General features: G+C 35.0%; 2 protein-coding genes across 2 annotated transcripts in view; one reads left to right on the top strand and one right to left on the bottom strand.

Moving 5' to 3' along the window:
• Positions 1-403: 403 nt before the first annotated feature.
• LOC129230676 (transmembrane emp24 domain-containing protein 4-like) lies at positions 404-11,560 on the top strand. Its single transcript, XM_054865092.1, has 4 exons — positions 404-542; positions 8,745-8,959; positions 9,459-9,605; positions 11,298-11,560. The coding sequence occupies exons 1-4, from the start codon at positions 419-421 to the stop codon at positions 11,445-11,447; spliced, it is 636 nt and encodes a 211-aa protein (XP_054721067.1). The 5' UTR covers positions 404-418; the 3' UTR covers positions 11,448-11,560.
• Positions 11,561-23,933: 12,373 nt separating this feature from the next.
• The window catches only part of LOC129229575 (FAD-dependent oxidoreductase domain-containing protein 1-like), a 38,441-nt gene continuing 36,058 nt past the window's right edge, over positions 23,934-26,316 (bottom strand). The window contains exon 9 of the mRNA XM_054863910.1: positions 23,934-25,385. Within this exon, the coding sequence (XP_054719885.1) occupies positions 25,131-25,385 (255 nt within the window). The 3' untranslated portion in view covers positions 23,934-25,130. The remainder of the gene's footprint in view (positions 25,386-26,316) is intronic.

Below are 26,316 nucleotides of genomic sequence, written 5' to 3'. Positions count from 1 at the left end.
TCTCTTTATTTTAATGTTTTAAGCATTCACTCCTCCCTTGAAATTCTACTCCCCCCCCCCCCCGGTTGAAAACAACTATCGTATAGAATATCATTATAGGGTGTGTGGTGTTTTATTTTTATTTTTTTTTAACGGTGGTCCGGTGCCAGTTTATCGGACCCGAGGTGTGTTGTAGATGATTCGATAAGCACAAATTTATTTACTAATTTGAATTTTTATCGCCACTTTGCTGTTGATGTAAATTCAACGATATTACTCTTGAAACTGAATTTGCATTTTCTGTGCCAAAAAGAAACATCAGGCTTCTATCGATAAGACACCATGGCAACTACTTGTTACCCATTGGTGACCTTATCGATTTCGTCGATTTTGTAGCAAACTTAAGGGATGTGCTGAGATTTATGTACTTTGATCCAACATGAAATATTGTTGCATTTTTCTGGCATTCTTCTTCAATCTTGTTGATGCTTTGTATTTCTATCTCAACGAAGGGGGCGAGAAATGCTTTATACAAGAACTGCCGCGTGATACTCTATTGGTTGGTAAGTATAAAAGCTGTAGTTCTTTTAAATAAATAAAAATGAAAGAGTTCACACATTAGTACGAAACAAACGAAAATATTATAATGAGTAAAATATGTTTGATGCATAACGAATTTGTGCTGAAAATTCAAATAATCAATTAACCAACGTTAGATATGATTAAAATAATAATGACTTCCATATCTTAGCGTTTAAAATTCAAAGTGATTCAAAAATCTACTTAAATAATAACAAGAACGAAAAGTTGTTCAATTCAATATCCCCCCCCCCCCAAAAAAAAAAGAAAAAGAAAAGAAAAGAAAAGAAAAAAAAAGAAAGAAAAATGATTTAAACATTTGTTAGAAAAGGCATAAATGCTACTGACAAAACATAAATCACCCCCTTCGTCACTGAATATCGCTTAAAAACTTCGTTTCCCAGGACTTCAATTTCGAAACATTTTTTGGGAAAAGCCAAAGAACCCCACAGCTAGTAACATCATGAAAGTTAGTCTGTACGCGCGTCTTAGGAACTTCAATTTCGAAAGATTGGGCAGAGGGGTGATCGATTTAGATCTATTCTACAAAAAAGAAAAAAAAATCGATCTGGGGCAGATCCCAAAAGTCCAGTCTCTTACCTTAACGTCAACAAGTATCGCCTATAAATTGCATTTTAAAACTTCTAAAAATTTCCGCAGAAAGCCCTTTGGACCTTTCTTCCCCGTAACATCATCCGAGATCGTCTAAAACTGCATTCTTAAGGCTGTAATTTCAATTTTTTTTCGGGGGAGAACCCGCGGACCTCCATTTATCAGTAGCGAAAAATTTTAGGATTAAAATATAAATGCAACAATAAAAAAACAACAATGAAAAAAAACGGTTCTTAAATTATTTTTTGAGAATTATACTTGCAGAATTTGTACAGCAAAAATTATTTTTATAAGAAGCGTTAAGATGCAGAGGATAAGTTGCAAAACTCAATTTTTATGGTTATTTTTTTAATGAGTAATTTTATGTACCCCTCCCCCCCCCCCCAAAAAAAAACACAACTGCAAAAAGTTCCCCTCCCAAATCCATAGTCTGGATCCGCCCGTCTCACAATGACGTTTTCCTAGCCGAAACAGTTCCAAAATCGCAACACGTTTGTTTGACATTCAACAAAAAAAAGCATGTCAATTGATCAATAGAAACAAGACAAATGACTGGCACTGAAAAATAAGTAGAATTTAATTGTAAAAGAATTATGTAGCTGCACTCAAACATGTTCGCGTAAAAACTCATTCAAAAAGGTTGTCATTTTTTTCGCCGCACCCTGTATGATTGCCCCCCCCCCCCGGCCAATGATCGAGTAATGCTCCTCACATCGTTACTCGACGTGAACTCTTCACAATGAAACTTGCACCACGGCACGATAATTTGATAATATGTTTTGGTAATTTTTCACATACAGGGAAAGACTTTATAGTGATAAGGCTGAACTGGATCGGGTAACTTAACTGTTTTACTGGTAACACTCATTTTACGGGGAAGAAACAAAAAACGAGTCAACAATGAACGCTACCTACTGGAGATTAGGGTTCATCCCCTGGAGTTAGGGTTAAAATTCAACTACCAAGATACTATCAAACAGGCAATTAAATTACTTCGTTCAAATGTAGAAGTGATTTTCACCCGTCATATCTTGACGGGCGATTTTGTAGTACACTAATAATAATTAAAATATATTTCTTTGTTCAATCCAAACATTGTATTGATAAACCTTTTTTCTCATGCCCTCCTGATTTTGGACTATTGTTCGCTCGATGTTGTTAACAATGCCATATCTAGGGGCCAGAGCCGTGTCCAAGAGGAGGGTATTAGGGGTTAAACCCCTCCCATTGAAAGAAAAAAATCATTCAATCATTAAACGATTTTCCAAAATGTATTTTAAGTTTTAATTAATTTTAGAGTTAAATTCTAAAACAGTATTCACCCTCTTTAATATTTCCCCATGTTTAACAATTAGCATTTTCCTCAATTGTAGGATTCTCAAGCCCCTTCGCTTCTAAGTACTTGAAAAAATTAACGACGGAGGAATGGCTGAAGAGTCCGGCAATGCTGTAAGCATGCAGGGGAAAATTATTTAAAAGAATATTAGACAATGACGTAGCCCCCCCCCCCGAAAAAAAAAACTTAGGGGCAGGGAAAATGGTTACTTTGCTTACTATTAGTTTTTTTTATGGTACGCCTTTAGTGTTGGATGAATTAGTCTTTTCACACATTAGAAAAGTATTTCTATGCGAAATAGCAATTTCTTTTAAATAAAATTTTTATTTTCATTAAATTCCTGTTCAATGTTATTTGATGTAAAAACAAAAGAAAAAAAAAGAAAGAAAGAAACTAGCATTAGATGGCATAAAAGAAATATGTGTGCGTTTACAAAATGTTCAACTGTACAAATAAGATTTCATTAAAAAAAAAAAAAACACACAAAACGTATTAAAAAAAAAGCCTAGTTATCGAACTAAAATGAACTATTCAACACGCGTAGTTAGTTTTCCTTTGACAACGTAAGTTACAAAGGTAAAAAGTTTCAACCCCTCCCTTTATGAAATCCTGGACACGGGCCTGCTAGGGGCCCCAGACCCAGATGGTTATTTCAAGTGTGGCGCCCATGCACGGATCCAAAACAGGATCTTTACCCCCTATCAAGATTAAAGACATCTAAATATTTGGCTTTAGCTCTCAAATATGGGGGAAAAATACAAGAAAAAGCCTCTGATTTTCAAGCCCATTTCTCCCTTATGTTACAAATACAACTGAAAATTATGTTTTTAGCACTTTATATTTAAAAAAATAATGATAATATTAATGATAATAATTTGAATTTTGATATCTTGAATTCAAATTATGTTTTTCGAAATCACGAGGGTGTGTGTGTATGTAGGCATGTGTGTTGGTGTCTGTGTGCAAGTATGAGTGTGTGGGTATGTGTGTGTGTGTAGGTGAGTGTATGTATGGGTGTGCGTGAAGGATAGACGCAACCCAGGGGCGTAGCTAAGGGGGGGGGGGGTTTGGGGACAAACCCCCCCCCCCCCCCCGAAAAGTTAGTCTCAAAAAAAAAGAGAAAAAGAAGAGAGAAGAGAAAGAAAAAAAAAAGAAGAAAAGGAAAAAATTCCAAGCGATTATACATATATATATATATATATATATATATATATAAAAGAAGTAACCCCCCCCCCCCCGAAAGTCGGGTCTAGCTACGCCACTGACGCAACCTGGAGGTTGTTTTCGCTACAGGAGCAGCATCGGGAGGGGCCGGTCGACGGCGGTGCTGCAGAGGAAGACGGGGGGGGGGGGGGGGAAATAAAATCATAGGAACATCAAAACAGTCAAATGAGAACAATAAGCAATCGTGATTGCTCAAAAAAAAAAAAAAAAGGTGGAGACCCGTTTACCCACCTCCTCTTCCTGTAAGTTGGGCAAACATAGCCTAGAATAGCGTTTTTTTTTTGTCATGAACAATTTTCGGATATTAACTCGCTCCCCCTAACTTGTATAATAGTATCACCAAAGATAGCTTATAACTGCGTTTTTAGAGCCTCAATCCCTAAAATTTCCTTGGGAGAACTTGAAACCTCTCATTTTTTTAGGCTTTTAATTTCGTCAAATGTTATTGCTTTAAATAAATTTCGTTTCCTAAAATTGCGTTTTAAAACATCAATATAAAAAAATTTCGGAAAACAGTTGTGAGTCCTGCCCCTTTCCTTTTCACATTATTACACTGCATAAGATACGTTTTTAGGATTTTAATTTTCAAAACACTTTTGGAGGAGAGGACAGGAATCGCCATTTTTTCTCCTATGGTTCGCACCAAAGATAGCCTAGGTCTTTAAAGTTGTATTTTTTATAATATAAAATGTTTCAGTGCGAGTTATTATGTTATTTTTTTATGGAGTCAAACAGTCTATTGTTCTGTGTGAAATATTTACTACTTGTGTATACCGTGATATATATATATATATATTTAAATTGTAAATATTATACTATTTAATACATATTTATGTGTTTGTACTCGAAATGAAACTGATTTAACAACACTGCTGACAGTGCCTTTGGCGCTCTTTAGAGTTGAATTCTTACTACTAACTCATGTTGAACTATAATCTAGAATTTCTTAACGTTTTGTGATTATCGTTTATAATTCAAGTTGTATGTTTTAACTTAATTTTATTTTATTTTGCTTAGTGTTTGTTATGTATGTGTATTTTTGTTAATAAATTTTATCTTATCTTATACCTTTACGATTTCAATTTCGAAAAAGTTTTGAAGAGATCCCTATGTCACCTCCCCAATCACATGAGGTATCCGAAGATACCCTAAAAAGCAATTTTTAAAATACTTTTGGGGAGGGCGGCTCACTCTCCTTCATTTTCCCAACATCCCCACCGATAGCTTATACAATTTCGATTTCAGCAACATCATCAGCAGAGCCTTTAAATCCTTTCTTCCCAAAGGTAGGTTAAAATTTATTTCGGTTTCGAAAAATATTTTAAGAATGGAGCCCCTTTCTTTTTCCTATATTGTTACTACATACAACTTACAATCACAATTAACGACTCACAAAAAAATTCCAGGAGAAGCTCCCCTTCCTCCCCATAAGTCACAAAAGATAGCTTAAAACCAACTTTGAGGGGGAAAGATGGGAGGAAAATCCAAATCCCTTTCTTTTTAACTACTGGAAAATGCTAAAACCGCTATTTTTTAAGTCAATATTGAAATTTTCTCCGGAAGAGCGACTTATTTGCCCCCCATTCCTTCTTTTAACATCACTAAAGACAGACTACAACAGTGTTTTTAAGACTTCCATAGCTAAAAAGCCCCGGACGTGTAAGTCTAACTCCGCCCATGCTAATGATCGTAAAAATTACAATTTGTACTGGCGACAAAGTCTCAGAATCTGTACTAGAAAAGGTTGTTAGTCCAGTTCTAATAAAAAGAACCATCATACAAATTCCATCTTACTCTTTGGTTCGGGATCGAAACTTGAAATTTGCGACGAGTGGGTAATTTCTCACCACAAAATTCACGAAACAATGCTAGCTAATTGCGTATCGCGTTTTTAATTATCATTTACACCCACTAGCCACTACAGTGTTAGGTTTTGAAAAAGGCAGTGGAGTGCCACTGCTAGTGTGTTAAGAAATTAATCCTTGATTGCTTCAAAATATAAATAAATAATTAAAATAATAATAATAAAAATAAAACAACTTTATGAATCTAACGACGCAATTCACGCACCCCTCACTTCATTTCGGGTCAATACTTCGAAAAACGTCCGTCTTTTCTACCTCACCCAGCAGCAAAAATAAAATTACTCCACGCAGGGGCCTCGGTGGCTGTTTGGTTTCGCCAACTGTAAGCAGAGAGGCACGGGTTCGATTCCCGCCTGCAGCCCTGGGTGTTCTTTCATTCCTATGTAATGTACATCTTTCATGTGTATTGTCCTTGAAATAAAATACGGAAAAAGGTCGTGGATTATTAGAGGTAAAAAGCTTCTCCGATGAGAATAGCTATATACCCCAACGTGTGTTATCAAATCAAAATACTCTAAGATATACAGATGGGGGACAAAATAATATGAACACCTGTGAAATAAGGAAAAATCTTTATTAATAGGGGGTTGGACCACCCTTTGATTGAAGAACAGATTGAATGCGACGGAGGATAGATGCATAAAGGTTATGGACAACATTTAAAGGAATATTAAATCATTCCTCCTGCAGAATGGTCTTTAATTCCGAAAGTCCGGATGGAGGTGGAAATCGGGAACGAAGTTTGGACTCTAAATATCCCCATAAATGTTCAATAATATTTAAGTCCGGAGACTGAGGGGGCCAGGCGAGATGTTCAACTTCACTGTCATGCTCTTCGAACCATTCTTGGACACATCTGGCAGTGTGTATGGGGGCGTTGTCGTCTTGAAAGAGTGGTCGCTCTCCAGGGAACACAGTCTGGGCAAACGGATGGACATGATCTTCTAGAGTGCTCAGATAGTGATTAGATTTGACACGCCCATGCAGTATAACAAGAGACTCAAGACCACGCCAAGAAATCGCGCCCCATACAATAATTGAGCCACCTCCATGCTTCACAGTCGGCAAGAGGCATTCAGGATTAAAGGCTTCTGAGGGCGTTCGCCAGACATAAACGCGCCCGGTAGTCTGAAGTAGGGTAAATGATGATTCATCTGACCATATTACCTGTTACCACATCTGTGGGAACCAAACTTTGTGGTCTCTGCACCATTGGCGTCGCTTGAAAGCATTAGTTGCTGTCACCAAGGGTTTTCGAATTGCCACTCTGTATAAATGTTCGCAGCATGAAGTTTCCTTTTGACAGTTTTTGTTGCAACGGGGTCCTGGAGATGGCTGTTCATTTCAGATGTTATTTCGGATAAGGATTGCTTGCGCTTTAGGGCTACTATGCACTTCAAAGCTCTTCTATCCCTATCAGCAAGCTTTGACTTTCGACCACTGTGGTGCTTTGAAGACGTCGTCTTACCTTCTTTCGTGTATGCCGTCATAACCTCTGACATCGTACCTCTTGCACACCCCAAAAGCTTTGCTGTTTCCGTAACCGATGCTCCACTTAAACGCGTCCCAACAATCATTCCTCTTTGGAACTCTGTAAGGTCTGACATCTCAACTTATTACAGAAATTTAGAACCAAGCACGCAACATTTGTGACTACTGTTGAGACACTGATAGGTTCCTCTTCACGCTCACCAGGTGGTAGACTTCTGTTGCAGGTGGCGTGGCTGAACTATAGATGTGAAATACGGCATACTTTTTTCATAGGTGTTCATATTATTTTGTCCCCCATCTGTACCGTAGTTGCCATTAGGGCCGAAATAACTAAAAGTGAGGCCCAAAAGCCCACAACAATTTCGAATATAGTCTTCTATATGGGTAAAAAATATTGGTTTTCCATATAAAAGCCCCCCTATTCTATCACTTTCAGACAATGCAAAATAATGTTTGTTTTTGAAGGGTGCTACAGGATCCTGTGCAGTGGCATTGTTTACCCATGCCTAAATGCCTAGCACCACCCTTTCTTTTATATTTATTTCATAACTTACTACTTTTATAGCTTAAGAAGAAAGAGTGAAGAAGACAATGACCCCCCCCCCCACACACAAATATTGAATTTAAAAAATTGGTCATTTACAAAACAATTGTTTTTTCAGTCTTAGTTTCTCAGTCAGTTTATTTTTGGAAAAAAGAAAGAAAAAAAAACAAGAACAAGTAACTACAATTATACTTCTTTTACAATTCTTACAATTCTTAACTTTGCTTGAAATTCAAGAAATAAAGCTTTCTTACTCACATAGAACCATCTAAATAAGAGAAATACTAATAAAGTATCAAACACCTAACGAGTTTTTTTCCCTATTTATAAATCATTAATTCCTTCTTATTTTTTTTAAAAATACTATATCAATGCACCAGGCTCAAAAGCAAACATATAGGGGGGCAGGGGGGGGGGGGGGCTCAAGAACCCCTTTGAAATGAGAACTTCCTTGCTTTTAGTGCTTTTTCTTTGCAAAAATGTATAGAAATTTCTTTTCCAGCCATTAATGAATAAGTTATTAAAAATGTCAAATTTTAATAAGCCTAATCTTTACTGAAATCGGTTTCCATGGGGAAAATATTCTGCTAAACCATGGAGTAAATTTTTGAGACCCCCCCTTAAAATTTTGCATATGGGCGCCCTTGCCCAGGGCTACTTGACCCGTGCGGTAATCAAGCACGGGGCACCACCATGTCCCTAATATTTTAAGAAATAAAAAAATCTTTTTTTTTTTCTCAAAATCTCTGCAGTCTCGCAGTCCAACTTTTTATTTAAATACCAGGATATGTATTTCAAGATCTAAATGTTAAAAAAAAAAGAAACGCTCTAAGTTTTAATCAAATTTAGGCTATAACTACAATTAGTTTGTTATGCAATAATGAGTGATGAGATTATAGTCAAGTAAAGTTTGACGATAGTTCAAGACCTATGTACTGCGCGGTATTATCGTCATTAATTTACTTCTTGTAAAAGTTAAATTTCATTGTACGACTATGTTATAACGGGGGTACAAAATGTGTTCCTCAATTTCTGCTGTATAACAGAATTCTACTATATTTAAATTTTAAACCAACGAAATCATAAGATGATTCAAAACTACATTTCCATCAAGGCAGCTATAGATGCCTGCCTCTCACGACCAACCAATCCCGATCATCAACTGTGGAAGGACTTGGAATGATGGTGGAAATCAAGGATCCCGCACAGAAAACTGTTTTGTCCAGGGAATACCGGTCGGAGGGGCACTTCACCTACAAGTCACATGATCCCGGTGAACACCTCCTGTGCTTGCATGCCAAAGGACAGAAATTTGTAGGTAAAAAGTTGGTAAGCTCCATTTTAGTTTCTTTCGAATCATCCAAAGTAAAGACGATTGAGGTAACTGGAAACAAAATTTCAATGTTATATTTTCATTTCCTTCCCTACCTCTCGAATGAGTTAAGTTACAGGCAGGGCCTACCTGATTGCTAAATAGGTTAACTTATTAGGCCGCTTTAAAGGGGCCACTAAATTGCTTTACCCAATGGCCAAAATAGCAGAGTATGACTACAGGGGACCATGAAAAACTGTCTGGTCTAGGACTTTTCAATACCTTAACTTTTACGGTTTACAGTACTTTTTGAAAAATTAGAAAATTTTCACGCCAGCCTAGCCCATTTCTATTAAACTAGCCTCATACTAGTTGCCCTGGCAGGTTGCTATCATACAAAATGATTTAGAAAAATGTCTCAATGAAAGCCTATAGGATTTGGACTTAGCTCGTATTTTACTCAAAACGCAAGTCCACTTGCATCCCACTGTCTCATTCATTCATTGCACTTTTCAGAAAATTGATTTTGATTTGCAAACTGGGGAGCACGCAATCAATTACACTGTGCTGCAGAAGAAAGAAAAATTGAATGAAATCGAGACGAAATTTAAACAGTTGGTGGAAAAAGCTGCTGCAGTTACTAAGGAACAGGATTATCAAAGAGTAAGTACAATTAATCAAATAACTTTAACTTAACATTATACAAGTATATGAGTGACATTAATTCATCCACAATCAAGCTTGTGATTAAGACCGTTTGAAGGGGGATGGAATGAGGATGAGTCATCCTATTCAAATTGGATGAGAAAAATTTAACAAGCAGAAATATACGAACATTTAGAAGCACATTTCATATTCAATAATTTAGGGGTAGGTTAAATAGAGAAACGTTTGCCCCAAGTACCATCAGCTTTTTAGACGTCACTGCTTTTGACTCTGCATCCGTCTGATAAATACAGGGTCAGCAAGAAATAAGTTGCTTACTTCGCAGGACTGCAGAATAAGTTCTATTGTTCCCAATAAGATGAAATTTGAACTGCACTAATTCAAATGATCTACATCAGAATTATTAAATAAAAAAAAAGTAGTTTGGAAACCACCGATAGAGGTAGCTCTGTACAGAGAAAAATATTTAATGTGTCGTAAAAATTTAATAATCTAAAAAGTCAAAGAAAAACTAATCAATATAAACCCCTGCTCTTTAAATAATGTTCTTTAATCAGAAAACTATAGTTTCTTCCCCTGAACGGAATGTCTGTTAACATTTGAAGATCCAAGCATTGAAGATTTCCTTTAGATTGGGCAGAGTTGCTGGTACAGTGATCACAGTTTTATGCTGATATTTTAAAATTATTTAATGTTTATAATACATTAAATGTTTTTCAGAGTACAGCGTCACCTACCCGTGGTTTCGACGAACTACAAACTTTTATTAAGGTCATGTCAAGCGCATTATCTGAATTATCTGTAGTCCAAATTTCATCTTTTTCGGACCCGTAGAACGGATTTTAGAGTCCTTGAAGTGGGCAACTTATTTCTTGCTGACCCTGCACCAGGGCTATTAGAACAGTATCCAACCTTCTTTTTCTGTGTGGAAACCTGAACCCCTTTTGAACGTATCTGCACATATGTGGAATTTTCTCCACCTGTCAATAGCATCAGTCGCTGGCAAAGAGTTTTGACATAGTGTGTAGAGTAGTCGTAGGATTTTTTTAATTTCAAGGAAAATAGAAGAATGACTGGGGTAGCACTTCTGCATAAAATTTTCCCAGAACGGGGTGACAGCCAAGTGGTAACCATTTTGAAGAAGCAGACGGTTTTCTGGGAGGACTTTTCAACGCATTTCTTGCACTGGATCTCAACGTTTTTGGCAAAAACCAGACTTCTGTGGCTCAAACAGCTTCTTACTCTCCTGATATGGTCCCCTGCAACTTCCGACTGATCACCACACTCAAGAGACGATTGAAAAGTACAAGTTTCAGACAAACGGCTGCAATGACAGCAGAGCTAAACTGCTTTATGTAACAGGCCTTATCGGAATGTTTCCAACTGGCACCATTGGGAGGATACTTTTTTAACAGACCTTGCACATATCGCCGCTTCAGAGCAGCAGTAAGACATCTAATCCCAGGAATAACAGTAAGATATCCTACTGTTGCTCCGAGGGGATGATATGTATAATAACTATTTTCTAAATAAATATACTTTCCAACAAAAGAAAATGCTGCATCACACACTACAGCAGAGAAAGGTTGCTTTAACCTATCATGCTTTTAAACCTATAACACGTTCTCGATTAAATATATCTCAATATTCTCAATTAAATGGCTTACATCAGTCTTTTATTGTTTTTAGTACCGAGAGGAGTTATTTCGTGGAACAACAGAAACCATCAGCCAAAGAGTACTCTACTGGTCAGTTGGAGAAACAATAATCCTTATCTTGATGGGCATATGGCAAATGCAGAACCTCAGAGGATTTTTTGAATCCAAGAAACTCGTTTAGATCGCAAGTGATTGTTCCTTTAAATGAAATCAGGGAACAAAGTAAAGAATCTTTCTAATTTTAAATGTAGAAAACTTTTGCAAAAGGAGACTTGTGATTTTGATGACATTTAGAATTTTATAAAGCATTCAAAACTGATAATTATAATTTGATCTGAGTAGAATTAACTAGTTACATTTGATAACCCAGTAATAACTGGTGAAGATTTGGCAACTCTTATAAAATTATATCAGAACCTCCAAAACAAAGTACAGTAAACTCCTGATTATCCACGGAATAGGGTGGCACAGTAGTCGGGGATAAGCAAAAACCCCGGCAAATCCGAATAATAGATAAGAAACAATACTAGTGTATATGTTACCCTTAAAGTATATAACAGTTATTTTATAGAATACTTAGTTATTCCATGAAATAACTGATCGTGTCTGTTAAAGTGTAATATGTTATTAATTTGACACTTTAACTAGTTATTCTATGAAATAACTAGATATTCTCTAAATTAACTAATGAGAGACAGTTAAAGTGTAAAATAAACAATTTATCTAAAATGAAATAACTAGGTATTTTATAAATTAGCTAATGATAGACAATCGAACTGAAAATGAAACAATTTATTTAATTTATGCAGCGTATAAATGGTATTTATGGAAACATACACTGGGTTTTACACGAACATCTTTTAAATCCCTGCCCAGTACCTAAACTTTGAGCTGTAGCAACCGAACTGGTGCCAACCTGCTAAACAAGTTCTCCCCCTATGGCCTGGAATAGTTCATAAATGCAGTAGGGGTGGAAGGTTTAAGTATTTGTCCTGAAAGATAGATGATATAGATTATTTTTAGGACTCGACCCATAGGCGGATTTAGGCCGAAATATTTGGGGGTGCAACAATAACAGGGATCTGGGGGGGGGGGATATTCCCGGAATAACAAGGCAGTGGCGAAATCAGAAAATAATTTTAGGGCGGGACACACTTTTAAGTCTAAAAAACGCGATGTAAACCATATTAAGTAAGATTAGGGGATGAGCAATTCTTAACATTTCAAACTGAAGAAGAAGTCTTAAACGAAAGTTGATATTAGAATTATTGGGTGAATCTAGCTACTTGTTTGCAATGGGATTCACGCCCCAGAAAAAATTTGAAATAGTAGTTTTGAAAACGCAGTTTTACAGTTCTTCGTGATATTTTAGAGGCAAGAAAGGTACGTGTGGCTCGAAGGCTATTTTTAGAAATTTTAGTCTTATAAATGTGATTATAGTCCATATTTATAGTTTGGGTTATGAATGAAACTCATAGACTGTCTCCAATCGATTTTTTGAAAAGCAGATAGAAATTCGTTACCCCCTCCCCTCCCCCACGCTACCTCTTTAACTTTTCATAATTGAAGTTTCAAACTACGGAGGACAATTTTTGATGCTGTTACCGGCCGGGGTGTTCTGGAGCTCTCCCCTGGAAAATTTTCGAAATTGAAGTCCTAAAAATGAAGTTCTTCTGCAATAATCCATGGTATTAAAAAAAAAAAAGGATTCTCCCACTTAAATATTTCGAAATAGTAGTTTTCAAAACCAAAATATTAACACTCTTTGATGATAATAAAGAAAGGGGGGGGGGGGTGTCAGAGGCCCTTATTCGAATATTTTCCAAAATTAAGGTCTTAAACACATGAGTGTAAGATAATATTTGGTAACGTTAGGGACTCTGCAGTTTTTCAAAACTGAAGTTCCAAAAACGCAATTTTAAACGATTTTCGATGATTAGGTGATTAGAAGATCTTCCTTGGAAATTTTGCGAATGTGAAGCCCAAGAAACGAAATTTGAGGTACTCTGTAATAACTTTAACTGGAGAAAGGGCTTTGGAGAAGAAACATTTTGAGAACTAATAGAAAAAATGAAAACGAAATAGAAAAAAAAAATAATAATAATAAAAAAAGGGGGGGGGGGAGATATGAAAGAAAGAGGATTGTGCGAGAAGGCACACAATTCGCCGCCAATAATCTGAAGCTGTTGAAAAATTTATATGTCAATATTTCTTTTTGAAAGAGAAATTAAGATTTTTTCCCAACATTCTTTTTTTTTTCGTAAAATAACTGCGTTTCCCCAAAATGAGATTTTTTTTCTGTTCAATAATAAAGAATATTTTTTTTAAAAACATCTACTCAGCATTTTGTGGGGAAGGTCACCAGTCTTGTGCCCCTTCCCTCCTGGATGCACAACTGCAGCAAAATGTCCGGAAGTCCTCCTTCAAAAATTTTTGATAATTTACCTTAAAATTGTTGGTTTTCGGTTGATTTCGGTGTAGATTTTATTGATCAAGTTTCTTGCAATAGCCAATTGTTGTTTTAAAATAGAAGAATTTGTATTGATATTCGAATAAATACCTAATTACAGAACATGCAATTCTTCTATACAATAACACAGCACTGAACAATAAATTGTTTGAGAAGTTTCTTTATTTGCATGAAATTATTTATTAGGTTTTTTTTATTCCCAAATGGATAAAATTACTTTAATTCTTAATATGAGCACAGTTATGTTTTTCTTGCACTAGCGAAGTGTGGTGATACACTGGATTCAGATAAATTTTCTAGTATAGCAGCTATAATTTTTTTTCCCCAACTGCGTTTCTGAGTCAACTAATTTTTTTTCAAAACCCAACCAAAAATTTTGGGGGTGCAGCGCACCCCCTGGCACCCCCGTATATCCGCCTATGACTCGACCGATGCATCGGCGCCGATGGTTCAACAATCTAGCCATCGGCATCGGCGGCCGATGCTAACTTGCAGGAAACATCGGGCCCATCGGCCTTAAAAACATCGAAAAGGCCGATGGAATTGGCCGATGTTTTTGAAAAAAAAAAGGACCTTTGTTGTTTTACTTTTTAATACAAAGTAAAAGGGAGTTATTGTTTTCATACAAAATTGTTTACTTAAATTTCAGTATGAATTTCTATTTTAGTCACCCCTAAAAGAGATTTTAATACTGCATTCAGGTACCAAACAAGTTAATTATTGCGTTGTTTCTTGCGGCTGGATGTACGTATGTATCTCTCATAAGTCATAACTGAAAAATAGTAAGCTGTAGAAGGCTAAATTTTCGCATGTTGGATGCGCGCACGCTCCAGTTGTGCACTTCACTTTTTGTTTTTGATCGGGTGTTCTAAAAAGCCTATTAACTGATTTTTTTGTGGCTATTAATTACTTATTTCAATGCAAAACTAACATAGCGTCTCAGACTGACGATCATTTGGTGATGTATTGCAGAAATGGAGACCAAGGAAACAAATATAAGATGGCGAAATCGGTTTTGTTTCATTTTGTTAGATTACCGTTGAACAGACGATAATTTTTTATATTTCGACATTTGTAATATGAATCACAGTAATGCAGTCTTTTCTGTATCGCTTCGGCGGAGCTACAAGTTTGGGGCCCATCGAAATACATTTTGGGGCCCTATATCTCTATCACAGAAGTTGTAAACATTTACCATAAGCATTTATTTAACTCCTGCGGTGTCCCTATGGTTATGGGGCTTCTCGCGCAATTGAAACTTATGCTATATTTTAAATCCGCCACTGCACGTCAAAACAAACTCGGGTGCAAGTTTTAAAAGGGTTTTTCTGCTGAATGTTTATGATTATTTTGAACTCTATTTTTTACGACTATTTCTTGTATTTCCGAGAACACTTGTGTGCCCCTCCTCCGACTCCCTCAATTTCTCAAATTAAACTCTAGTTGTACTTCTGAGTTGTTTAAAACTAACACCATTCATAAAATTAGAGATTTTTTTTTTTCAAGCTTTGTCTATTGTTTAGGAAGAATTTAGAGCATTAATGTAAGAAATTGATAAAGACGTTTTGATTGGTGACATAATTCAGAAAACAAAGGGAGTTTTGAATTTTTTTCTTCGGAAATGCTGAAGTAGATTCAGAAACTCTTCCGAGGCGTTGGTGGGTAGCGGTTCTGTACTAAAAAAATTAAGCCGAAGTTGGGGCCGAAGTTTAACGTTGTGAGTTACTCCAAAATCAGAGGGTGACCCCCCCCCTAATCCACCCTCGTCGTTTCAAGCATTTCTTAAATATTTAGCGATTCTTTAGTTTGGTCAAGAAATGTCATTTTGCGTATTTCTTATACTTGTTTCACCTATATTTAGTAATGCGCCATCTTTTTTTGCATCATTAATAGCGATTGATTTTTTTTTCTGTTGTAAGTAACTATTTTTATGTATTTATTTAAAATCAATGAATAAGTTATTTTCGTTTTCATCATATGTTTAATAATATGTTATAGAAAAGTTTCAAGGATTTTCTATTATGCAATTTTTTAAATTTCAGAAAATTATTGTTAAATTGAAAAACTTAATTTGAACTTGTTTGTAGTGCTTCATAAAAGATTAAACAATCAAATAGTTCAATATTACGTGTGCAAACATCAGATCAAGTAGTATATGTATTCAGTTATTAACTTGGTGGTGTAAATATTGAGTTTGTTTATTGTAGCTGCGTTTTAAGAATCTCGCTGTTTTCATGGCTATTTCTTTTTTCCGCAAAATTTATGTCACTGTTATACATTTTATGAAAAATGCAAACTTTTCTACTCATAAATTTTAAATAAGTATAAAAACTATTCCTATTATGATTTAATATTGTTCTTTATCTGTTACATTTTTGTTTAATTTAATGACTAAAAATGTCTACGTGCAATCTTTCCACTTTAATTGCGTAATTTGTTGACGGTTTCATAGTTTTATTCTTATTTTTTTTTTTTGAATGATTAAACAACATAATTTAATATTTTTTTAACTATGTTTTAGTATACCTAAATCCATACATTATTACAATATTACTGAAATCTTAGTTATATGTTCAATTTAAAAAAAATCAATTGTTTATTACACAGTCTCTTTGTTTTTCTTCCTTTTTTTTGGCTGTTGTTCTTTGTCTTCCATCATACAGCAGTCAAAAAAGAAGAAAGATAACTACACCCTATACATATTGTACGTAGTACGATCCAAAAGTTCGGGGGACAAGCTGTATAAAACCTCACCCAGAATAGTTCACATTACCGAAGCACATCCACCTTCAAAAGGTCATCTTGAGGGATTATGTACTTCTGCCAGTGTTCGTATAACTTTTGGAAACACTCCTGGAAGCCATTTTTCCCTAACTTCTGTGATGCAGCTTTATCTTCTCCTAACGGAAGAAAGCGGCGTCCATGCAAATGTTTTTTTTTTTTGCTGGGAACATTTAAAAGTCACTCGAAGCTAAGTCCGACGAAATGTTATGTTATTTGTTTGTCTTATCAGAGTATTGACCAATCGAACCGTGCATCCTCAACATGAAAGTCGCCTCCTTCCCCACGATGAAGTTAAAGCAGCAGCGCAAGAGGCCTTACAGGAGGGTAGCGATAAATGTCTTCCAGGAGTGCTTCTAAAAGCTATACGAACGTTGGCAGAAGTGCATAGTCGTTCAAGGTGACTATTTTTTATATAGATGTACTTCGGTAATGTAAATTATTTACGGTAAATTTTTATACAACTTGTCCTCAAACTTTTAGATCATACTACGTACGTATGAGTTTTCAACTTACTATTTCATAACGTTTTTGAGTGACGTAAGTTGACGCGCATGAAGACATCACAAGAGAATTTGCGATAATTTACTAAGGAGACGTTCAAAATGGATATTTCGGTCATCTATGTGTTCTTAGGTACATATGCATGTACATGTGCGCCGAAAAAAAACTTGTGAACTTTAAATTGGATGATCGTAAAATAAAAATTTAGGTTGAAATCTGTTTTTTTTTTTTGGGGGGGGGGGGGGGAATTACAATTCCTTATTCATTGAAAGGAAGTAAAGTGAAATGAATCAATGATCCTTTAAATCCCTGACAATCTTATCAATTTTTTTTCTGTTAGATTTTTTTTTGCCATCGGCCAACAGCATCAGCCATCGGCAATCGGCCACCTTTGAACAATCGGCCAACAATCGGCATCGGCCCATCGGCCAAAAAATGGCATCGGTCGAGTCCTAATTATTTTACACTTTAACAGGCTGCAGATCATTATTCTATGAAATAACTAGCTAACCCATGAAATACAAGAGAGTTTTACACTTTGACGGACACGATCAGTTATTCCATGAAATAACTAGGTATTCTATGAAATAACGGATTTCATACTTTAATGGTAACATATATAATAAAAACAAATCTGAATAACAATCACACATATATTTAAATTATAGCTAAAAACGAACAATAAAGCAATCATAAATTTTAAAATTATTTTATGGGTATAATATTGGAACATATCTTAAATTTTTACAAAAAAAAATCAATTAGTTGTAAGTCATCACTGTGAAATGAAAATGCGAAAAGACCTGCATATAATCCAACCGCCAATAATTGGGATTTTACTGTATCCCCTAGTTAACATTACAATGCATCATGCAGTCATTTGGCAACTTTTCATATTTTTTTAAATTAAAAAATAACCTGTCATAATTGTTGTTATTTTAAGGACAAGCTCTACTGACTTTTTCAGTCGAAAAGTTTTAAAAAATGCCAATAAAAGACATTGCTTTCCCTAGGATCTGCTTTCATTTCAACATATTGCTAAAAGCTGTCCTACAGTGGGTTGGTTAGTGAATGAAGCTGTACTAACCAGGAAATCATACAATAGTACAATAATGGAAAAAAAATTAAGCAAGTAACAATCAAAAGAGAATAGTATAACGTATTTCTGGACGCACAAGTTATTTGCCCTTCTGTCCGCATTATCAAAACACAAGGTCTTAATTTTAAGAAAAGTCGCTAAATTTAGCGAGTTTCAGTAATGTGAGAGATTTTTCACGCTTTGCAGATCCTGCCGCATCCAGATAGTGAAATCACATTGGTGACAAACTGCTACTTTCAATTTCCAGTCACGTCTTTAAAGCTAATGCCTTTCTTAAAATTTCGGCAGACTTCATGTTTGAATCAGGGTCACAAGGGAAATGTACTTCTGCACCAGAAAAATTTCCCAATAGGCTCTTTTGATCGCTACCCATTTAAATTTTTTACCCTACAATTTGTAAGGCTCCCAGGTAAGTATTGCATCATTTCTGAGAATGAAAAGTTATCTTAAAACAAACTTTTGTTTATGTAGCATACCCATTTGGCAAAAATCAAATTTTACTTTTTACGTTGTTTATTTCATACTTTAACCATTTTGCAACTTTAAACTTTTCTAAAAATATGGATGAATTAAATTATGATTAAAAAAAACAATCATGCTCCATATGCAATTAAAATCACAGAAATTTTTCTCTGGGGCTACCTACAAATGATGTCCCGCTCTGAGTGGGAGACGGGTTCATGAACTTGACAGTTTATTACGAAGGGGACGGAGGGAATAACAAGAAAAGTGACATCATCCATTTGTTTTATAAGAATATGTAAAAATGCGGGGGGGGGGGGGGGGTACCGGAAATCTGACTCTGAAACAAAGGGAAGTAGGGAGGGGTGTCAAAAAAAGTGTGACAGCAATTAATATATATGAACACTGAACAGCCCCTATGAGGAAATAAAAAGTCTCACACATTGTAGAATAGCTTGCTCATACAGAAGTTTGAATCTAACCTAAACATAAAACCATTCCAACTTTAACATTATAACTAGATTGTCAGGTTATTTTTTCCACATTATCACTGAAGGATCTTTACCTCCGAGCCAGAAGGACGTAAGTCACATTATAATTTTACAGGAGAGAGGAAAAACTTTTTTCCGATGCATGCAAAGGATGGGAAGCACGCTCTTTTAACCCTGGTAAACAATTGGAAAGGATTAGTTTTCAAGAATTGCGTTCACATGGCTCGATGTGGAATAGACTTCTTCATACAATAAACGGAAAATCGCAATTGTTGGACTTAAGCCAGTCTGGCCCTGAGGTACAAACTGGTCACTGCATGGTCAAGAATATTTGCTCAAGGAATCACTAGCAATACAATTTTTTTGTTATTTTTCAGACAATCACAAGATAAAAAACCATTCCACTTTAAAAATGTTATGTTGAAATTGGTTAGGTATCATATTTTAGTATACTTATCAATCTGTCTCTATAAATGATAAAGTTTTGTTGCCTCGCTCTTTTAAAAGAGCTACCTTCGAGTAACTTACAAAAATATGAACCAGAAAAATATTCAAATATGCTTGTTTATTAAATTTCTAAAAACAACAGGTAATCTTCTATACATACACATATAATTCATAAAAAACAGTGATATGTACAGCAGCACATTTTTTTAAAAATGCCTAAAAAGTAAAATTTTCATATAAGAATTTTGAAATTATTTTTTAAACTGAGAAAATTAGTTTTGTAACCAATCATGATTGTAAAGAGGGTTTGGATATAATTTCCTGCAACATGCTAAAATGCATCAAATACTGTTCTCTACACATACAGTATAACTTTGATTTAACCGATACCAGATTGAAAGATTTCTTCAATTTAATGATGCATTTCACTGGTCCAAATTTGACTGCATTGAATGTCTATACCCCTTGATCTAACGACAACTTTTTCCAGTCCCTTGACGATCATTAAATTGGAGTTATAATGTAAGTCCTAAATTTAATTACTAACACAAGTTTTACATAATTATTTGCAACAGTTAATACCCTTATACTACACCAGCATACAACTTAAAAAAAGAAACTTTTTGTTTTTGCATGCATGAGGTGAAACTCACTTATTTCCTGATAATTAAATTTCAGGTCAAAGCTTTGCGCGAAAAGGATTTAAAAAATTTCATAGGGATTTCTTAAGTTAATTCAATATAGAACCTGAAATCTACAACTTTTCGGTAAAAAAAAATGTCTTAACTCTTTCCTTCCTGTTATAGCCAAAATAGTCAAAAATATCTACTACTGTCCCTTCCCATAATAGCCCGTCTCATCCGATGATCAGCCCTATTGCATTTGCTTTCCCCTCCGAATCAAGAAGCGTGAAATCACTCCTGCAAGTTTCGATGCCCCTCCCGTGAAAACGCTACTTGGCTCTTGTCAAAGGCATGGTGTTACCTGTCAGCGCAGTGAAGAGGTTTGAATGTCTGAGAGGGGGAAAGCATTCGCAAGTGGATTTGGGCTATCTGCTCAGGAAGGAAAGGACAAATAAGAAAATTTTGCTTGGGAAGGAAAGAGTTAAAAGAGGTATAAGTTAGTTTTCTTATACATAATAATGAACATTCCTCGCATCAGGTAAAAATTTAGAGAAAACTCAGGGATGTTTAACCACATTTTTGTCAAATAAAGTTTTGAAAGGAAGGAAAATTATATCAAAAATTTTAAAAAATGATCGGACATATACAATTTCCAGACTCGTATATAACAGCAGCCTTACTGCAGTGGTTGGAGTCAAATTTCAATGACAATAAAGCACAATATTATGGAATGGGAGGGGATAAATCTGAGGCAATTTTGCAGAAAATGCTTTTGTAATTTACGCTTGTCCTTGTTGTTACACTCCCCTCCCCCCAAGGCGGGCACCTTGTCAGTTATGTCACCGTCCTCCTCCCTTTCCCCCAAAAAGAAAAGAAAAGGTGGAAGAGAAAGAAAAAAAAAGGAGGGGGGGGGGGGAGAAAAGCAAAGGAAAAAAAGAGAGAAAAATCAATACTACTATCTAGAAAACAATTAACTCTATTTTAAGTGCCACATTAGTAAATACCAAAAGAGTAAATTTTACTTAATCTTTATGTTTTCTCTTATTCAGAATCCCCCAAGCATTTTTCTTTCTTTCTTTTTTTTTTACGTCAGTGTCGCCAGGCTCCCCCAAGGCTTGGGACCCTAGTTTCTGACTAGGCTGACATGGCCTCTTGGATGGCCTGAGAGGATGTGCAGTGGACTTGTTTCTGAACAACTTTGAAGTTCAAACGCTATGAAACTATATTCAAAGAATAATTTATAAATGTGATAAAAATTTAAAATACCATTTTGATAGAGAATAAGATATTCTCCTTTCATAAGACAGCAAACAAAAATTGCTGTCATGTATAATAACCAGGGTTCAAAAACGTTAGTTGTGTTTCGCAAATAAAGATTTTAAATTGCTGTCATGTATAATAACCAGGGTTCAAAAACGTTAGTTGTGTTTCGCAAATAAAGATTGTAGTTTGTCGACTATGATTTCACATCCAGTTGTTATTTTTGACGCGCCTACCCTTTTACAAAAATATTAAGATTATAATAAGAATTTTATACACCATAGTTACTTTTTAGTTACCTTATACATTATGCAGAATCTTTTTTTTTTTGTTGGCAAGATTCTTTAGAAACTTTCCTTAAGAAACATTTTTTTTTTCAAACAGGGTTGGCAAGTTTCTGCCAAGGTGGCTAAAACCACCGGTAGGAACCGGTTAAAACAGGCATGCCAAAAACCACTTTCTGCCATATTTGCAGCAAAAACTAGGAAAAACTCACAGAATGACAAACAAATAATTATTGACACACAATAGAAAATGCATGGAAAAAATAATTAAATGTTAATCAAAGAACAATTTAATCAAAATTCAAATGTTACATTATTTGGACCCTGCAGTTGCCTCGAAGAAAAGGTGGTTTCTAAAATTTTAACAGTTTCTCAATTTAATATGCACAAAGGAGAGACTTCAGAATATTTTTGCAATAGAAGAGCTAGCAGGCAGTGCATCAAGGAACAAGCAATGTTCATGTGAAACTGTCATGTATTGTATTTTTTTTTAACTGGTCCACCATGTAGTAGCTGGGGTAGTGGTAAAAATTTGACTCGAAAAATAAGTTCTAGGAAATGGGGCCAATTTGTTTTGCAGAGCTGCGACATTAGGGACAAAATCTAGGTTAATATTGGCAAGTAAAATTCTGACACTTTCTTCTTGAAGCAAATGATAATTTCAATCACAAGCAATTGAGATGAAGCATATAAGCGAGCATATTACAATCAGTAATGCCTGTTTAATTCTCTATGTCAATCGTCTTTCCTAAACATTTATATGAGATTTTGTCCTTTGTTAGATTAATTCAAGCATTATGAGCGTCTGTAATTGAAAAGTTCCCTTTCTGAACTAAATCAAGGGCACTAGCATAGGATTTTATTTTTTACTAGCAAAAATACCCGTCGTTGCCTGGGTCAGTAATAATTATTAGAAAAAATCGTTACTTGCTTTTGTTTTGTTTTAAGTGAAAGAATTTAAAACACATCTTTTTGACGTGATTAAAAATCGAGTTTCTTCCTTACCCATAAAACTAAAATAGCAATAAGTATAAAGAACAAAGTAGTATTGATTTAGAAACGAAAGCACTATATTTAAGCATATAGAAATTTAAAAAACATGAAATTAATCTTCTTATGTTTAAAAAGATTAATCTGTTGATACTTTTTTTTTTAACATGGAGTCTAAAACCTTCTCTGTATGGCTAATGAAGTACGAAGTGATTAAAAAAAAGTAGCTGCGCTCGTAATCCCCTTATACTTGCTTTAGTTATTTCGGGAAATTTCAATCATTGTGGCTCTTGGTGCGATTTTACCGAATTTGCGAAAGTTGTTTCGGGGTACCTTCGATGATGCTCCCCCATTCTTTCCTTACTTTGTAAAACGATATGATATTAATTTTCGTTACAGAGATATCGTCGCCAGATGCTGAGATATTTTCGGTCACTATAAAATGGCGCTAAACAGTTTCATCCGAAATGTTACCCAAATAAGTAATAAAATTTGGTGATTGTTTGAAATTGTGCAAAAAGGAAAATTAATGGAAGTTTTTGTGCTGTTTATGGATTTGCCTAATTTAGTTGCTGGATTATTTAACACAGTAAAAAAAGTCTTTTGAAAATTCTTTGATTGGCGATATTTTATTTACATGGTGAAAGCTGAGAAACATTATGACGTAGTCTTCGGTTTCAAAAACAGCGAGTTGAAAAAACTGCCAAATGCATCAGCTACGGAAATCTGTCTGCAAAAATTTTGGCGATTTGCTGGTTGTTTGGATAATGAGTAAATGTTCAATCAGCATAAATAATAATAAAAACCATTAATTACATTAAAGTTCCGTTTAAATGGAAAATCATCAGCCAAATCATGTATTATTTGCCAATCTTGTGCAAAAATCTTACTTCAAGATTTGACTTGAGAAAAGCCTTGAAGAATCACGAAAAGCAAAGAAAGTCAACAATACAACAATTGTCGCTATCGACAGGGAGTTGAGATGATACACTAAACACTGTATTGAGTTGAGGAAAGCCTTCGAACATGGATCTAAAAAGCTCATAACTCGTTTTTTATTCTACTTAGAAATTTCGAACAGGTGCCATCTTCAGCAGAAAAATCAGAGCTTTCGATGGACATATAATGTAAATATGTGCAAGTATTTTTTCATCCCAATATTAGAGAATTTATACAAAAATTGTGTTTTATTGCCCCCTTAAGGGGGTTTTGCCCCCCATAACAGGACGAAAACTACCCTATGTGTTATTCTGATGCATAAGCTATATAATTGTAAAGTTTCATCAAAATCCGTTCAGTAGTTTTTGCGTGAAAGAGTAACAAACATCCATACATACATACAGACAAACTTTCGCATATATAATATTAGAAAGAAAATGATTAAATGAAGTTTAATCTTTTTTAGTTTACTTAAACAAATATAATTTTGTAATTACTTGAGTTATTAAAGACGCTTTTAAGTTTTTTCAGTCTGCCGGTTTTTACCGGTTATCAACAGTTTCTGCCACTGGTACGGCAAAAACTAGTTTCTGCCAGCAGAAAGCCAACCCTGTTTCATATCAATCTTTTACATTTTCAAGTGGATCCAATGAATCTAATCTTTCAAAAATAGAACCAATCTTAAGCTCATTCCTGGAATTCTTTTGACACTTTATCACCTTCTAAAGTTTCTAAATTGGAAAAATTTTAATCAAACAGCTTTTAGTTGGTTGAAATCCCATATTGCTGATTGGACACTCCTACTGGCTCATAGCATCTCTGAAATACATTTTTCAAACAAACAATATATATAACTTTGATATGTAAAACAAAACTCTTTCCGAAGAAAATCTGACAATGAGGAAACTATAGAATAAGCAAAGATATTTTATTCCTTGACCTTCCTGAGCCTGGTACCAGAATTTCTTTCAGCAGTTTGTCACAGAAATTCAAAATCCCAAAAATAGTCTGCAAGATAAACTGACATTAGAATTATAGTAAAATCTAATAGAGCACCGAGAAATGTAAAAAATAACACGATAACTTTAAAAATACAAGAACAAGCTACCTGTGGATTACATCCCGGGAAATACGACACTTTGTTAGCTGAAATTTAAGATAGTATTTCCTTCAAAAATTTTAGAGTTTTTTTTGCTCCCAACCAAGAAATAGTTGGCAAACTATTTCAATAATCTTTCTTTTTCAACATTGTGCTGTTTCTGCTACCAGTTTCTTTAGTTTCCTCAGCATTCAGAGATCAAAATCATATTAAATTTTCAACAAAATTTAATTAAATGACATCACTGCTATTTCTCGACAAAAAGGAGCTGCAGTTAATATAATGAAATATAAATTTTTTCTTACGAACATACATTCAACATAAAATTATAATTCGTATTATACAGCAATTATGTACGCAAAAAAAGCAGTGCTTAAAAATTTCGGCACTGAGCTTTGAATTAAATGACTAGTCATCAGACAATGTTCTTCTCAAACACTGGCTTCTCATGAAATAAGCGAGTCACATGGAATCTTGACATATCGATAGTGACATACACTTTGTCTAATAGCAATTCCATCATTGCTCTTCCAATCGCAGGAGCCATTTGGATTCCATGGCCGCTGAAACCTGTAGCAAAGTACACGTTCGGGTAGTAGGGGTGTTGGCCAAACAGCGCATTTTGGTCAAATGTGTTGTAGTCGTAGTATCCCGCCCACGCACTTGATACCTGGAAACATATAAATAAAATAAGGTAAAATAAACAGTAATAAGTTATATGCAGTCAGACCTCGATAAAAGGTCACCCCTCAGGATTTCACGAAACTGATCTTACAAGGGGGAAGGGGGGGGGGAATCTTATAACTGATTCATATATATTTATTGACAGATAAGCATAATTCTTCGCAAAATTTAGTACGTTCAAAAATATCAGTAAATTAGGTTATAATAGTTTAACTGATTTGAACCAATTGAAATTTTTGGAATCAATAAGGAATTTTGAAAGATTTTTTAAAACTTTCCTTTAGAATTAAGATGCACACAAGTATGTCCATGCTAAGAACTGATATGCAAATTACCTTACTTAAAATTATCATTAATACAGGACTGATGCGTTTTTTCTTTAATTTAAGAACAATGGTAACTAAGTATTTTCTGAAAATTTCCAACAGCTTCTAATGACTGATAAAAAATTGAGATATAAACACGCTGAGTGCCCGGGTTACTGCTTCATATTTCAATATCACTGTCGTAATACTCATTTTCCACTGCATGACATGTAATTAGGAAAAATAACTTTTTAAGGATCATATCACAGATTTTTTTTTTTTTTGTTTTGTTTAAAGTTTTAAATTCTTGTACTGGTAATGGTGGTACACCTCTATAAATAAAACAGAGAATATACATGTGTGTATGCTCCCTATACAAATCCAGTTTATGTCCGACCCAGACCAAATTTCCCAGGAAGGTACTTGGGCACCTGAGAAGGAATGTGTGTGGCTGTGTGTGTGGGGGGTGGGGGGGGGGATGCTAAAATAGTACGAAACTGTTCGAATTTTAATTTTAGGATCTGAAAATAGCATTAAATGGCTCTTCCTACCTGAAATAATTATACGATCAGTTTGGTTTTAATGTCAGTGGAAAGCCCACAAAAAAATCCC

This window comes from Uloborus diversus, chromosome 9 (assembly GCF_026930045.1).
Source record: "Uloborus diversus isolate 005 chromosome 9, Udiv.v.3.1, whole genome shotgun sequence".
NCBI classification, from domain to species: Eukaryota; Metazoa; Arthropoda; class Arachnida; order Araneae; family Uloboridae; genus Uloborus; species Uloborus diversus.
Note: the sequence above shows the minus strand (reverse complement) of the source record. Positions and strands in the feature narration are given on the sequence as shown.